At 38.0% G+C, this 17,663-nt stretch overlaps 1 protein-coding gene across 1 annotated transcript; it reads left to right on the top strand.

Moving 5' to 3' along the window:
* Positions 1-83: 83 nt before the first annotated feature.
* On the top strand, positions 84-17,050 carry dnai3 (dynein axonemal intermediate chain 3). The gene is made up of 23 exons (XM_015053027.1): positions 84-163; positions 930-1,013; positions 1,171-1,206; positions 3,921-4,105; positions 4,378-4,482; positions 4,739-4,846; positions 4,936-5,132; positions 5,278-5,394; positions 5,540-5,736; positions 5,902-6,008; positions 7,138-7,227; positions 7,409-7,498; positions 8,913-9,029; positions 9,690-9,763; positions 9,917-10,070; positions 10,211-10,289; positions 11,893-12,002; positions 12,235-12,295; positions 12,639-12,769; positions 13,538-13,745; positions 14,380-14,471; positions 15,331-15,453; positions 16,512-17,050. The coding sequence occupies exons 2-23, from the start codon at positions 956-958 to the stop codon at positions 16,674-16,676; spliced, it is 2,604 nt and encodes an 867-aa protein (XP_014908513.1). The 5' UTR covers positions 84-163; positions 930-955; the 3' UTR covers positions 16,677-17,050.
* The last annotated feature ends 613 nt before the right edge of the window (positions 17,051-17,663 follow it).

The raw sequence follows: 17,663 nt of genomic DNA on the forward strand, positions 1-17,663 counted from the left end.
TTGTTTTGACGTCACTGTAAAACTGGGACTTGATTGGCTTGTACAGCACTCTGTCACTGATTTTCCCCGCCCTCTTTTGTAACCCTTGGCAACCAAACAGTCCACAACTGACGAGCAGTTAGTTTTAGCGATAAAGGAGTTCAATATATGGCTTAAACTTCCGGTAAGAGTTATTTATTTGTATATAATCTGGTCTTAATCTATGTATTTTTATCACCGTAGCATCAGCAGCTAAAGATAATGTATTCAAGGTAGGTCACGGCAGTTTTGGGGGGCAAAACAATCCAAACGGTATGTCTCCAAAACCTGAGGTAAATTGCTACTGTAGTGCCCTGATGAGCAAAACAGTTTAATACTTTGTCTCAAACTATGTGCTTTTCTTTGGTTGCAAATGTTTGTTAGGAAAAAGCAGCTTTAATTCCGTATTTATTAAAAGTAACCACACAGTAATTCATTGGTGTTCATTTTAAACACGGTGGTGAGACCTAAGCAGAATTGTATACAAAACAGAGAATCCTGAAAGAAAAAATAAGATTTTATCAATCGATTCATAAAATCTTTATTCTGGTTGTAAAACTATAGGCTACTGACTTGCATTTTCAGGCCTCTGACTCCTTGTTTAACTATTATTTCTTATTACAGAAAGAACATGTATTCATTTATTGCCTGTTTGAAAGTATTTATTTTAGTACAATACAATTTTCTTACCAATAACCTTAAAGGAACCTTGATGTACTTTATTCATACATTGATTTAATTGACCCTGAGAAATTCATTGTAATTCATGATTTCTCCACAAGATGTCAGCATATGCACTGATTTTGTTCATAATCCCGCTGACTGAAGTCTAGTTCCAGTTACAAACAGTGAATTTTAAAATGGTTGATTGAGTCTCTGCCTCTGTTGGATTTATGCCACTTTATCCTCAGTGAACGTGTTGATCCAAAGAAGAAGAATGGGTCCCAAGGCAAAAAGATCACCAAGTAAAGGAAGAGGGAAAGGCAAAGGGAAAGGTGAGGGTTTAATTAGATAATGATGATATTGAATACCTACTTATTCATGTTGTTACAAGGCACTAAATCAGAAGGCATTATGTATTTTTTTTAAATATAACTATATGTATGTTTGCTCTTTTAAAATCTCTAATGGACGGAATTATTTCCATTTCAGGCAGGACCAGTCGGTCTTCTACACGTGCAAGTTCATGTAAGAGAAATTTGGTATGCTTGTTATTTTTGCAGCAAAAGAAACAAACTAAAAAGCCAGATGCAATTTCATTACATCTGTATTGAAGTTTGGAAAACACACTTCATATTAAACTCACAAAACATTTGTTATCTTTTATTTTTATTAAAGAATCGGTCTCTTGACACATCTGATGGTGTGGCTTTTCTTTGGAATTCAGGCAGAACACTCTTGAGAGGTTTTTTTCTTTTTTTTCCATTTTTCCAGTTCATTTAAGATAATTTGATGTGCCTTGAGGCCTCACACAATCTACAATGTGATGTGCGTACTATTGCGTAGCCTCTGGACATACTCAGCTTTGGGTCCCTCTTATTTTAGTCTCACATTCATCCTTGAAATCAAGCTTTTTATTTACCTAAATAAATTATCAACTGTTTTTATTATTATGCTATATTTCATTTTGTCCGTTTCTGTTTTTCCTTAAAATCAGTTTTTACCAAATTCCATTTCTCTTTCTCAGGAACAGATCTACACTGATTTGCTTTTCAAAACTTTCACACATTCCTCAGGGACTTAGCCAAGCCTTAACTTTACCTTTCCACTTCACCTAAACCCGAGTCTTAACCCAAAAGTCAGTGGTTAATCTTACATGCTCTAACTTTTAGTTGTGAAATAAAAAAAAATCCTCTGATCAACTATAATACAGGCCTTCTTTTGTTTACTCCAAGCAATGTGCCTTGTAAAAGCAACCAGAGTCCTTGAACTTTATCTTCTGCTACCATCATCCTTTTTCTCAGCAGCAACAGAGAAGAAGGTCAGAGTCGATTGGGAGGGTGGATGGAAAAATCCTGGAAGAAAATAAAGCTACAAAAGAATTAACCATAGGGCAATAAATGTAGAAAGAAGCCACAGTTTAAAATTTGTTGAAAACTAATTCTACCACTTCACAATTATGAGCTATGATTTTCAAGTAGTGTCCCATGAAATCCCAATAATACAGTTAACGATTCTAATCTGACAAAGTTTAAGAAAATGTCATTAATAATAAACCATTTCCAACACACTCTAGGTCACTTAAAACCAATAGAAATGCTTAAACTCAGGTTATGATTCCAGAGAAACATAGAGATTGATATAAAGAGAGAGAACATTGTGTGCTGGCAAGCCTTCAGTGAATTAAGCAAGAAAAGAGAGGGCTAATTTAGAATAATTTTCAGCAGCAGACAACAAATGCAATTTAATTGTACTCTGGGGGGGAAGAAACATTGTACATCATACTCTGTTTTTTTTTTTTTCTCCTAAACAAACATTCTCTGTGAACACAAATGCCATGGCTGTCACATATCTTTGTGAAATGAGGGGTGTGAGTTTCCACTACAATGATTTGGCACGAAGCCTAAGTGGTGTGAAGCCTAAGTGACACGCCCAGCTGGGAAGTGGTTACTCCAGCTTTACTTAAGCATTCCCCCCGTCCTCTCAGCAACCTTGTGGAAAGACTTTGAAGAGAGAGACCGCAAGGAGGAGGAAAACTGTTATTATGCAGAGTCCTGTTTACTTTTGTGTTCCCTGGACTGAGACACAGCTGAGATATGGAGGAGTATACAAAGATGCCTAAAGTGTAAAATAAAACAATCACAACAGCTAAAAAAGTCTTCCAGTAGTCATTCAGCAGTATGCTAATATAAAGTAACAGTATTATTACAGGTGACAGTGTTTAGCAGCAATAAGTCAGCTAAACAATGGTTGTTGCTAGCCTGTGATGTTCGAGGAGGGGCAGGTGCATGAAATGTGTTTCTGATATGAAACATGAGGGAAAAATGTTCCTTTGTGTATTTTACACCATGAGAACAAAAGCTTTATTTGCTTTTAATCTCCATATTATATTGCCATTTTCAGTCACGTCTTATTTATAATTTCTGACTTATCTGTCATGTTGCTCTGACTTGGTAACAGATGAACTGACATGCTCTGAAAAAGTCAGTAGGTGAGCAATCTTTCACTTTGTCACTCTGCCAAAGTTTGTTCTTCATTGCAGGTGTCCAGGTTTTTGGAGCTGAATCTTCTTTGTATGAAATTTCAAAGTTGGCCATCATCATCACTTAATAGATGAAAACAGAGCCCTTGTGTTTTTTTAGGACTGACTTGTATGTAGGTGATTCTGATTTCTGTGGAGAAAAGACTTCCTCAGCACGTGAAGAAAACAAAGAAACAGAGCTCGTTCTTTTGGGTTTTGTTTTGCACTTTTTTGGAATTAGCAGATCAGGAAATTGTTCTCACTTTCTCCAGACAATGGCTCATTTTGGAAAAGTGTGCAGGCCAGGCTCACACCATTCTGCACATTGTTTCCACAGAACACAACTTTTGGTGAATGCTCAAGAAAAAGAAAAAGGAAACTCCAGCCCTCTAGACATTGTAATCCCAGTTTAACTCATTTCATGTAATCTGAACTAAGAGATCATATGAGTGTGGATTTTCAATATCAAGTTTATAATACAAAAAAGAAGGCACAGAAATTACATTTTTGAAATATTTATCTTTGTGAAAATGTATCTGAATTTTAGATATGCTCAGTTTATATGCTTTAAGATGAAAGAAAATCTTCATGTTCCTTTTCTACATCAATTTAGTTTCATTCCTCTCACTTGGATTGTTTTCAATTGTATTACAGGTTTGTGAACAACAAACTTTCAAGAGAATAAGATTTAAAAAAAATGATTCTGAATTTTCTCCTCAAGATCACCCTGACGACATCTTCCCCCTGGTCCTGACGTCTGCCACCCAGGAGCTCTTCAACTGCCGTATTGATGAAGACGTCACAGACAAGCACCCCTTCAAACTGCTCAAGAAAGACGACATCATCGACGACATGAAGACGAGAGCTGCCATTTCTGATTTCAGCCCAGTGAAACACGCTGTGCTTGTAAGATTCATCCAGACAAATAAACAAACAAACTGAGCTGCTACAACAACACATGGGTCATAAAACAAGGACTGTGTGAGCAAAAGGAGCTGGTTGAAGCTCACTCATATTTTGCCAGAATCCCTTTTACCACTTTACTCTTATTAGACGTTAGCGACTCGTTAGCGGCTGACGCAGTCTCATCAGGCGTGATTTTCTTTTTCATGTTTAGGATCTAACTCCTGCATTTCATAGATGTCTTAGTGAGAACTTGGTGCCATTGTTCTCAACAGGATTACCCAGAGGAAGAGATGCTGTTGGTTTTTGATTCAAACTTCACTTACGGCCAGTGCTTCTACTTGGTTCTAACACCAGAAAGCAAGGAACGAATCCTGAAAGTGAGACTTCAGTTTTATTATGTTATTAGTTTCACAAAATATGATCAAAAACATCAATTTCTGCCATAACAAAGATGTTCCATATGTGATATATTTTTGGTGTATTGGGTAATTTAGCATAAACTCTTAAGAGCTTCAACTTTAATTTCCAAAAATTTGTCACTCAAAATCTACTACTACAGAAAGAGTTAATGAATTTTATAAAACATTTATTTTCAACTCCATAACCCAATCTCCTTCTGTCTCTGTCATCCAGACCCCAGAGGCTGAAGAGCTGCTTGAGTCCGAAAAAAGACCAAAACTTTGGATTCCTCTTGGTAGTGAGAAGGAAATAGAAGAACCTATCAAGGAAACGAGAGAAAAGGCATACCACAATAGTAATGCAGAGTAAAGTTAAATGAAAATACATTTGCTGCTGCTGTTGTATTGATTTTGTCTTCTTGTCCTCATCAGCTGAGGCTCAAATTAAGACTGGACCGGGAAGGTCAGTCAGAGGTCTGTTTTTCAGACCGCGATTGTGCAGAGTCAAAGGACAGCCACTTGGAGTGTACTTCTTATGAAGACAGTAAATTCAAGATCAAGAAACTGATGAGTGATTGCGGAGTGCAGGCTGTTCCCATGCTGCAGACCAACGGTTGCCAGACAATGAGGTATAATGATGAACCTTTGTGCTTAAAACATTTAATCAGCACAAAAAGACTGAAAGGTTCTGGCCTTTCAGTCGGAAACAGATTGAAAGAAGTCTACCTGGAACAACGACGTACATATTTCTTATTAACATTGTTTTCCTTGCAGGATGGTTCCAAAGGACACGTTCACTCAGTATGAACCAAGAGAGTTCAGCACCAAGGAAAAAGAAATGATTCTTAAAGAACAGAACCTGAGAGATTTTTGTGGGAGACAGATTCCCAGGTAAAAATAAATGGTTTTGAATGGTTGTTTTCCCATCAAATCAGACTCAACTACATTTGAGAAAATATAAAACTCCCACCCATTACAGTGACTTTGCATAAGATTGCCTGTTATCACAGTCAGCTGTATTGCTTTTTGGTTTTAGGATGTTGTTTGCCCTGCAGCAGGAGGAGATCATAAACGTGTTTCTGGATGACTGGAGGTCCCTGGCGACCGGGATTGAAATCTGTGACTGGTCAGGGCAGGTGTCTGATACTCTGGTGCTCCATCAGGTCTTCACAGATCAGAAGTTCGCTAAAAACAAAACAATTAGTTGCCTCAACTGGCACCCTACAATACACGGTAAAGTGCAACATTTTAAAGCAGTTAAGCTTTTGTTTTCCCATCAAGAACAGAAAAGTAATGCAGAGATGAGCTTTAATTATGTTGATAGTTGAAAACATAATTATTTGTGTGTTTTGCGTGTGTGTGTGTGTGTGTGGGGGTGTGTGTGTGTGTGTGCTGCAGGTGTAGTTGCTGTAGCCCTGACAAAAAGACACAAGGAGCCTGCAGAGACGGCCTCCAGTCCTCCTCTCATTGTCTTCTACAGCTTCTCTGACCCCTCTAATCCCCAGGTGTGGCAAGCAAACAAGAAAACCCTCCAACACACAAGTAAAGAAATCTCTTGCACATCTCTTGGAGAAAAGCTTTTAGGAGAAACAGCTGGAATGAATTGCACTTTGTCATTCAGGACTATTGTTTGCTGTAGGAAAATTTGAGAGCGCCTATTGATTTGACCATAGGCTCCCAGTCAATAAACCTGAGCAGCTAAAGTAATGTAATACCACTTCTACGTGATGTAAATCTCTGGAGCTTGAGTGGCCCATTGCTTCATTGGCTAAAGTGGGGTGTGTGGAACTTTATACGCATATCTGATGAAATGCAGTTGATGCTAATGGATTGTTGTATTGTAAGACGAACCTTGCATTAACAGACAAGACGGAAGACTGCAGTGAATAAAAACTCATATGATATCTGAATCTGCCTTGCAAAACTATTCATACTCCTTTATCATTCCTGCAGCTTTTCACATCAGGAGCTTAGAACCGTTGCATATTCTTCTCTAGAAAACTGCTCAAGCTCAAAAACACTGAACCTTTCCACAGGTTCCCAATTAGATTCTGGTCTGGACTTTGACTAGGTCATTCTAATACATGAATTTGCTATTATTTAAGCTGTTCAGTTGTAGCTCTGGCGGTAAGTCTTAAGACTTTTGCAGCCTCCCTGCAGGTTTTCTTCCAGGATTGCCCCATGTTTAGCTTCATCAATCCTTCCGTAGACTCTGACCACATTCCCCGTCCCTGATGAAGAAAAGTATTCCAAAAAATATCATTTTTATCTCATCCGACCAGACAACCAGAAGGTTTGCTATGTTCCCTACTTGGAATGTGGCAAATTGCGTACAGGACTTCTGTTGTCTGGCTGTTTTCAGGCTCCTCTTCCATAAAGGCCAAACTTGTGGATTCCTGTTAACACATTCTCTCATCTGAGCTTTGGATCTCTGCAGATCCTACATCGTTACCATGGGCATATAGTGAAGTACATCGACCCTTTAAACTGTAACGTGACAGAATGTGGAGAAATTCAAAGTATATGAATACTTTTGCAATGTACTGCACACAGGTTTCTGTGAAATGCAGTGTTTATGTTTTGTATGTAGTACGTTTTCTTTTTGATTTTCTCTTATTATTATTTTTTTTGCAGTTTCTCCTTGAATGCCCAGACGACATTCTTGCATTCCAGTTCTCCCCCTCCAATCCAAATATTATTGTTGGCGGCTGTATAAATGGCCAGGTGATTTTTTTTTTCCTGTACCACCTTTCCTGTCTCTTATACTGTGAAAAGTTCAAAATGATTTCTTTCTTCACACAGGTCTGCTCTTCAGCCCACTATAAAATACTATTCTCATTTAAGCGTTATGTTCTCAGGTGATTTTGTTCTACTGACTGATTTTGTTCGTTAACTCATGTTTCAGATTTTGTTGTGGGACCTCTCTGCTCATGTCACCTACATACAGGCATCACAACCCAGCAGTAGAAAAGATTCAACAAGTTCAGACAAGTTTGTAAGTACAAATATATTTGGACTTTGCCAAATGCCAGAATATTGAGATAAAATGTTAAACTTTTTTTGTTTACCGTATTTTCCACACTATAAGGCGCAGCGGATTATAAGGCGCACCTTCAATGAGTAGCCTATTTTAAAACTTTTTTCATATATAAGGCGCACCGCATTATAAGGCGCATAGAATAGACGCTTCAGTAGAGGCTGGAGTTACGTTTTGCACCCACTAGATGGAGCTGCACTAAACGGAATGTCAACAAAACAGTCAGACTCCGGTTGGCGAGGAGAGCCTTCCTGGGCCGGGGCGTGGCCGGACGATGGTTGTGGAGAACGTGGTGCTAAATGACCTGCAGACGACCTGATTATAGACGGTTGGTAGGTAGATAGTTCAGTCAAACTTTATTAACAAACCAGCGTTCTGACAACTATCCCAGCATGCACCGCGCGCTTCTTCTTCTATGGGCGAAAATGAAGTCGGCGGCTGCTTACCATAGTTGCTAGACCTGTTGTGGCTCAATATTGGTCCATATATAAGGTGCACCGGATTATAAAGCGCACTGTCGGCTTTTGAGGAAATTTATGGTTTTTAGGTGCGCCTTATAGTGCGGAAAATACGGTACTCTTTTCCCAAGTTTAATCCATTTACATACATTTTCTTAGTAATTGATAGCAGTGCTTTTCAATTGTATGGCTTGGAGCAGACTTTTCACCGCAGTGGGAATTATGTCCGACTGAAGTCAGTTTTGGCCAACTGCACTGATGCTGCTGTATTTAAACAAGCACATATACTAGGTCCCCACATTTACTTTGTGTGTTTTTATGGTCTCTACAGTGGAACAGCTGTCTCCATCCCTCTCCTCTCTGCTTTATTCTCCTTTACTCCTCCCCTGTCATCCTTCTCCCTTTCTCTATCTTTGTTTGCTCTTAATTCTCTTGAGTCAACACAGCACAGTGCCAGCTGTTACACAAGTCCCCATCTACAACCGTGGTTTGTCCCCTTTTGCAAGATAACGTTCTGGTAAATCAGATCACTTTTCTCTCTGCTGTTTGCAGAGTAAACAATAGCAGTTGTGCTGGTTAAAAGGACCTAATTTGGATGTTTGGATCTATGGAACATGTACATATATCTGTTATCGGCCTACCAGATAAATCACTTTGGTTTAACTTGTTTCTTTATTATGAAGGCTGCATGCTGAATGTTTGTTTTCCCTTGCATACATATTGGTATCATGGCAAAAAAAACAAAACAAAAAAAACACATTCTTCAAGTATTTGGATTAAATGTGAACTCTGGACTTTTTTGATATCCCGCTGAAGCATTTTGAATGGCTTTTGTGCTGAATACAATCTGCCTGATTTGATTGATTTGTCAGATTTTACTGTACAGTGCCTTTTTGTGTTTGCTGTCTCTTCAGGACCTTAACGACAGCAAAGAGAATATTCCCATTGTGCGATTCTGTGCGGTGTCAGCCTTAGAGAGCAGCCACAAAGCCCCAGTTACTGATGTGCAGTGGCTGCCGCCAACATTCGAGGTACAGAAAAGTTAAAAATTGAAGAATTAGAGGCAACTTTGAAAGAGAGACATGTTCTAACCTAATAGAGTAAGGTTAATATTAGAAAATGTCCGCTTGAAGAAAAGGGTGTTCTTTTTGTGTGAATATAGCATTATACTTCATGTAAATAGTAGACCAAATGTAAACTCTAAAGAGTCATTGTTTATGTAAGTACATGTAGAGATTTATGGAGAAGATATAGAATGATCCTCAAAGTCAACTGTGGGATATACTGCTTACTACCAAGATGACAAAAAAGAACATTTATTGAAGCATTGGCATGCGCCTTGCAGTTTCTTTTCTCCTGTCGGCTCCTACTCCTCACATCTATAGAGGAGCGTCATAAATCATTTTCACGTCTTGTATTCATCAAGATGGGTGAAAAAATTGTAAGCATCAAAGTTCCCTCAGGGGAAAGATTAACATCCTACATTGCTATAGACTTGAACTTGTTCACATTGTCAAACACATCTGTTTCCTTTTTGAGGAATTAGCATTTTAGACAAACAGAAAGCATAACAGGAGGAAAAGGATGCCTGGTTTTTCAAATGAAATTGTGATAATTACGATTTGCATTGTTTTTAATTTGTACAAAGCTTCCCTTTTATGCATTTATTTTGTAACTTTTTCTCTGATAAGGTTACTATTTTGGGCTTACCAGTGGAGAACAAGCAGAAAGTGTCGGTTCAGATCATCACCTGCTCCCCTGACTGGTAGGCCATATTTTGAAAAACACGAAATGTTTGAAAGACAGATTTAAAGGAACTCAAGGCACCAACTCAGTGTGTGTGTCTGAATTTGAACTTCTGATTTTGAGTTTTTGTCCGTTTCCAGGTTTGACCTTTTTGCCTCATTTTGCTCCATAGCACTCTTCGTTTTTGGGACGTGAGACTTCCAGCTGTGTTTACGAACACGCCTACAGAGAGCACGCCGGCTGTCGACCATAAGACCCCGATGACGACCTGCAGCGTCCCTGAAACTTTCAAACACCTTGACAGGACATGGAAACCATTGTTCAGAGTAATTTAGCTTTGGGAATTTGTGATATGTCTAGAACCTAAGCTAATTTTAATATGCATTCTATCCCATAAGGATTTGAAATATGAAAGGTAATAGAACGATGCAGAATCAAGGATCTTTTATCTTGTGTCATTTGTCAGGTTTCACTGTCAAAGATTGATACCAAAGGAGAATATGTTCCTATGAAGTTCAGCTTTGAAAATGTCATCGCTCCTACAGGTAGGGCAAAAGGAGGGATATTTCATTTTTGTATTAATTTTAATACTTTTGCAATAGAATTTTAGAAATGTTACAAATTTAACAATTTGAAGGGGCAGTATTGTGTAAAATTTACTTTTTTGACCGTTATGACATGTTATAATGTTTTTTCCTAATCAAAAACATAACTGGGGTGTTGCTTTGATTCTTTCATGCATTTTTGAGAAGTCTTTTAATCTCCTATGGATTAATAGAGGAGCCATGTTGTGATGACTTCCTGAAGGCGGAGCTTCAGAAAAAGCAGGAGTTTTTAAAAAGACAGAGCTTTAAATTATGAAGTGAAACTTCTTTTAGGTCATATTTGATATATATAGAATTTTATAACAGCCAAACATAGTTACTTGATTGTGCTATAAAACGACATTATGTGCCTGGAAAATACATAATATTAACAAAGATTTTGTTTAGTTTTGGTTTGAAAAGTTGATTTCATTGACGACCACAATGAGGCTGTCTTCCTTGAGTTTCCCACCACTCTCATAAGAGTTTTTCTTCCAAAATAAATTTCTGGTAGCAAATCACTGGCCTTGCTCACTGTCAGCTCTTTGTAATATCTTGCTCAGAAAGCTTGAGGAAGGTTGAATGTGTCCATGCTGGTCAAGAAGAAACGTGTCTTTGTCTGTCTGGAGGTCCGGCTCCATAAACACCACTTTGGTAGCTGGCTGGTTGGGGAATTAATTTGCTGCAAGGTCATCTTTTTTTCACTTAACCCAAGCACTCACCAATTAAGATTTTAATGAATATGATGAATATTTTGGTTCAGCTTAAGGAGTTTTCCTATCTTACTGACAAGGTAAGTCTTTGTATTGACTCCAGTGTTCATCATTTTGCTACCACTGCTATTTCTGAAAGTTAACAGTCATTTCTAGCAGAACAGATTTACTTTGCATGATTTTCCACACCACATTATGGTCAGCAGGCTTCACGGTCACCGTGTAACAGGTAGACAGCCATGTCCTTGGGAAGCACTGGATCGATTTCTGCCGCGGTGCAACATAGTCTTACTGTTTTCTTCACACATTTTTAAATGGAGAAATGAATTCAGAAAATGTGGAACAGAAATGTGCTGAGAAATCAGCTGCTGGGCAAAACAAGCTGATTTTCTGGCTTGAGCGACTCTGACATTTCTGATCAGTAAGGTCATCAAAAATCTCACTGCTTTGGCCAGATAGTGGTTTAAAAAAGTTGCTCAGAGTTAGTTAGTTTTACTCTCATGACGATTAAAGTGAATGGGGGGAAGGCTGCTTTGGATAACTAATAAAAACATTTGGTTGTATCCTCCCCTAGCTAGTCCCTTTTCTTTATAGAACCGTCTTTCCCAGCTTTTTTTTCTCATTCCTCTCATCCTTTTCCCACCCCATTCACCAGATACACCATCATATCGTTAATGGTGAGAGTACTATGCAGACAGTATCAATCCGATCTTCATTTCCTTACATTAAGCATAAACCACTGTCTCAAACTATTCCTCTTCTTTCTGTGTTTTTCTAAGGAGCTAAGCCACCTCTCTTAGTTGGTAGAATTATGATTCACACTTTAACCTTGTTTTCCCTCTCAGATAAAGACATTAAGGGGACAGAGGTCTTTCCGGACTACAGCCAACTCATGCTACCTGCATCTGAAAAACTGAGGGAGATGGACAGCATCAACACCAAGTTTTTTGTTGGGACAGAGGTAAAACTTCAAATTGTTGAAACTTCAAAAACCAAACCCACAACAGCACTTTTTCAGTTTTTCCCTCCCTTCAGTTTACGTTACAATGTTTTGTAAAATTGCTGAAGTTTTTTTTTAAAGCTAAGATGATGACAGAACATTGGCTTTGAATGGTTAAGAAACCGTCAGGTATGTGTAGGTTTGGTATATTCTGTGATGAATCTCATATAACGTGTCTTGTTTTCACTGCCAGAACGGAGAGATCATTTACTCAGACTGGAAAATGGAAAGCGACGACTCTGGGCGCCCGCACAGTGAGTGCTGCCATATTTCTGGGTTGTTTAAAAAGGGGCCTAAACAATATATGCTTTACCATCTGTAAGCACTTTCTTATCAAACCAAGACATTCATCACAATAAACTGAACTGTTAAACTTTTGTTTTTCAGTTTCATAACAATAAATCTGACACCCATATCCCTTTTAAATCACTCTTGTCCTTTGGCAGCCATGCTAAATTTAATTACCCTCAGGAAATGTATAGGATTGCAGAAGTTTGACTTGTCTTCATCATTTATTGTGACTGAGACTGGAAATCACAATCAGTACTGTGCCAAGTAAAACATGCCTTTTCTCACAATGTGCTGCTGCGCTCGCAGGTTCCAAACCCTTCGCGTGTTTCAACACCCATCACTGGCTGGTGAACACAGTGCAGCGATCTCCATTCTTCAAAGACATTCTTTTGACAACAGGAGGCTGGAACTTTGCCATTTGGAAAGAGGGAGTCATGGTAACTACACTAAAAACAAGTCCACTGGGCATAAATTATGTGCCCAGAGTACATACAAACACCGTACAAGGTTATACTGGTTATATTATTTAATAATAGAGGAAATTTCTTATTTAATATACAGGTCCTTGCAGAAGGATTCACACCTCTTGAAATTTTACAAATTTGCGTTAGAACAGCTCTTTGTGTGTTTTATTGAGATTATAATCTGAAGAATGTGGTGAGCATATACCATTTCTGCTCTGATACCCCTTAATAAAACCCAGTGAATCTGACTGTCTTCAGAAGTCACCCAGTTATCAGCTAGAACCGACTTGTGTAATTAATTCTCAAAATACCTCCAGAATAATAGTAAACAACATCAACATGACAAAGGTTAAGGAACAAAGCAGACAGAAGGTTAAAGCTATAAAACAATATTTGGCTTTGATATTTATAAAGGGCTTTTCCGATGAGAACAAACGATTTCAGATCACATTCGCTTTACAGATTGACTCTGTGGGGAAAGTTAATGTCTCAGTGGCAGCACCTTGAAAAGTAACATTCTGTAAAATGTTTTGTGTAACAAGTAAAATATTTGCTCCTTAACTTCATTTAACTTACTGTATGTTGCACATCTACAATAATTTGTTTCCCCATTTTACTCTAAACAACTAGGGCTTTTGGAGCATATAGATAACTTACCAAGTTACCAAAAAATAACTTCAGATTTGCTGTTAAATTGTATAAAGTTGCATTCACTGTTTTCCCTGAAACTGCTGCATGCAGGACGGCCCGCTGGTTGCGTCGCAATACTTTGAGCAGGAGTGCACGGTGGGATGCTGGTCGCTGTCCCGGCCGGCTGTTTTCTTCATTGGAAAAACAGATGGCAGTGTTGAGATATGGGACATGCTAAAAAACAGCAGTGAACCACTACAACTCCACGCTCACATCAGCAAAAGCAAGATTACCTGCATGAAAGCCTGCAGTTTCACGGGTGAGAAAACACATGCGTTACCGGTTATATTAAAACTTGTATATGTGACTTTTATTTAAAAACAAAAAATGTTTTTTTTTTTTTTTTTACGAATTTGTTAAAACTGACACATGACAGTATAATATGAGACAGATAATCTCAGAAACATTTAAGCTCGTCCACCTCCTCCCTGTGCTGCTGTTGCTGTCTGAAGAAATGCACCGCTCCCATTCAAAAACAACCAATCAGAACCAGGAGGAGGGCCTTAGAGCTGTCAATCATGCTCGTGTGCACGCTTGAGCTTTCAAAACATGCTCTGCTGACAGGGAGAAGCTGTAGTGTAGCAAAGAGAAAGGGGAAGGCTCTGAGCAGCACATACCATGGCATGATTGATGGCATAATTGACAGAAATTATCAAATGAAAGCTAATTTGTGTTTCCCAGCTACCATTCACAACAACTGGGAATGTCACTCCTAGGCTCCTACCAGTGTTGACATGTGCTTTTGCAAATTGACTATTTAAGGGTATTTTTCAGTACTGTCTCTACGGCTGTTGTCACATTACACCTGTACATGTTTTGTTTATTTTCTCAAAGTTTAGCTCTGTGTTCAGTAAGTCAGCAGGCTGCTTATTTAAATTGTTCTCTGCCTCCAGCCGAGCAGCACTTCCTGGCTGTTGCAGATGATCTTGGGGTTCTTCGTATTTTTGAAATACCAAAGGCCCTCTATCTTCCTTTCGGGCACGAGGTGAGGCGGCACAGCTAGACTGGTTTGTTTGTTCAAACAATTTATAATAATAAGTCTGAGTAACCTTGCCCATGACATGTTCTAATTTCAGCCGTTTATTGTTTACCTAACCCTAGCCATAACCACGCAAAAATATTCATTTCCATTTGCCTTTTTTTTTTTTACAGTTTGCTTTTACAAACACAAAACCACATGATTTTGAAGTTGAAAGAAATTGTGTGAAGAACAAAATTCTCATGTACTCAGCCCCTTCTACTCTGATATCAATAACTCAAGTGCAACCAATTGCTTGACCAGTCCTCTAATTAGGAAACAGAGTCCACCTGTGTGTGGTTTAATCTCATAAATACAGCTGCTCTGTGAAGATCTGAGTTGTGTCAGAGAACATTAGTGACCAAACAGCATCATAAAGGATCAAGGAATAAAGTTCTGAAGAAGTTTAACGTAGGTTTAGGGTATAAAGCAATATTCTACGCTTTGAACAGTTGACAGTACAGTTCAATTTTCCACAAGAGGATGACACAGTTCTAGACTTCCTAACAGGCATGTTTGACACAAGTTATACTGGGAACACAGCAGAAATGTCAAATTAGAACCTGTGGTTGGAGACCTGACTTAAACGCTTTGACCTACATTTTAAAAAAAAACCTGCAGAAGAAAAGTAACACAAAACAGTAGCATGAAACATGGGTGTGGCAGGATTATTTTGTCCTTTTCCTTTAACTTCAAACTTTTGCTGTAATTTGTGTTGATCTGTCACATAAAATCCCAATAAAATGCTAGTGGTCACAACTTAAAAGAATGTAAAACAACTGAAGGGGTATGAATTTGTAAATCTGATTTTCTGGGTTATTTGCAGGATTTAAGCATGAAGAGATACTTCGATCTTGAAGCAGAGAGTTTGAAGGACTATTTAAAGAGAGAAGAAAACTGGACTAAACAGAAAAAGGAGGAGGAAGAAATGAAGTTGAAACAGAAAATGGTAAGACATGTTAGAAATCTGAACAAAGAAGGTAAAGATAGAGAAGATGCAGAAATAAATCTGTTCAAGTGAAGCTGCTAACAAGTTTACATTTTTAGCTGTTTTAAAAAGCATATTGTACAGTTATTTAAGATTCCAAGCTGCTGTCCAGCAACATTTTTGAGCAACATTTAAATGTGTTTAAGTCAAATAAAACATTTGTCAGTTTATGTATACTCTGAAAAAAGAGGCAGCAGCCTGGCCCTCTTTGTGTGTTTATCAGTGTCTCTTCTTTTTTCCTGGCCTCATGTTTAATTCATCCTTCATGTTATTTGATACTGATAGTGCACGTGTTACCAGGCAGTGTCTGGCAAGCTCTTTGCTAACTATATAGGCTAAATCTATTCAGGGCTAAGTGTTTCCATATCAGACTGCATAGCAGCTGCAGTATGAAGGCAGGTAATGTTTGTTTCTCTACCAAAGGAGAGCTGCGAGTTAACCTCCATCTTTACTGCTTCTTGAGATGTTTTTTTTATCATTATGTGCACATTTGGAGAGAAAGGAAGGAAACGTACTAGTAGAATAGTTTGGTTTTCTACTAGGACCTGAGGACCTGAGTTTTATTTGATAATTAGCATAAAAGTTCTGCAGTAAATTGAAATCTAAGGGTGCATTCACACCCAGCCACACATGGTACGCTTTAATCAAACTGTAGTTTGTCTGACTGTAGCCCTCTACAGGGCTACAGTCAGTTTGTCTGACTGTAGTCAGACAAACTGTAGTCAATTAATGTAGTTTGTCTGACTGTAGTCAGACAAACTACATTAATTGATGTGATTGATTGATGTGACTCAATCAATCAAATTTTATTCTTCAGGTGACAGACAGAAGGCCGACTTTGTAACTGTCTTCATGTGTCTCTGAAGGTTCAGGTCAGAGTCCATCACTACACCCAGATTTCGGGCCTGATCGCTGGTTTCCAGCTGTAATAACTGAAGCCGTGCATTGATTGTAGTTGTTGAAATGTGCTATACAAACAAACTTGATTGACTGCATTTCAAATCTTTCTGTGTCTCCAGGAACCTGAAAAACCAGAAACGCCCCCAAAGGAAATCCAGCGTCTGGACTTAACAGAGTACAGCGATGACCTGATACTAGAGGAAGAACTCTTACAGGACATGGGCCTGTGGCCCATTGCTGCAGAGTCGGAGAGGAAGAATACCGAACATCACCCACATTCATGAATTTGTTTATTGCCTGATTTTTGTCCACTTTTGATATTGTTTGTATAGAGATTGTATTTTTCTCCTAAATGTAAAGGTTTGTATTTTTATTGTTTTCAAAATAGTTTTTCTAAATAACCATAACTTTCTTTTTTTTGTCGTATATATTTTATTTAGATCTAAAACTGTTTCCTCTTTTTAGCTTTACGTCTCACATTTATTACAAATTGTGTTGCCTTTGTTTCATATGAGCTTTGAAAAACCTCTGTTTATTGGTTTGGAAGCTAACTTCAAGAACTATTTCTAATTGGAGATTCTTTTACGATGTTAAGGCTTTTTCTAATTAAACATTAAAGTGTAGTTTTTCTGTTCTTCAATAAATTACATTTTTTAAAATAAACTTTCTAAGCCATTTCTTCACCTCCAGAACATTGTGAAAGTTGGAAACATCTTGTCCCAGAGTGAGGCAGAAAAGTTATTCCATGCATTTGTTACTTCTAGTCCAGTCTCCACTAATTCTTTCTTACTAGGAAGCACAGATTATTCAGTAAAAACCCTCCAGCTTATCCAAAATGCTACGGTGTGATTTCTAAAATTAAAAGGAGAGGTGAAATCTTTCCAGTTTGATCTTCTCTTGGTAGACTCCCTGTTAAACTCGGCATATAACTCACTTTATGAATTTTATTTGTCTGCATTTCATTGTTACCAGGATTTAATTGGAATGTAGCTCAATTTAAATGTGTCTATGTGACTGGAGCTTATATTTTTGTGTGATTTGGTGCTTGTAAAGTGATTTGAGATATTAATAAAGTCATAATATTATTCCTTTATTCTAGTAATATTATGCCTTTATTCTTGCATTATTACCACTTTATTATGACTTCATTCTGATATGAGTTTATTCTTGTAATTGTATTCTTTTATTTTTTAAATTTTCTTAGTATGGCCCTAATACTCTGTATGTTTACCAATACATAAAAACAGACATTGTTTCTCTAGAGGTGCCTC

This window comes from Poecilia latipinna, unplaced genomic scaffold, assembly GCF_001443285.1.
Source record: "Poecilia latipinna isolate Pla-1442-1.1 unplaced genomic scaffold, P_latipinna-1.0 Scaffold1155, whole genome shotgun sequence".
Lineage (NCBI taxonomy): Eukaryota > Metazoa > Chordata > Actinopteri > Cyprinodontiformes > Poeciliidae > Poecilia > Poecilia latipinna.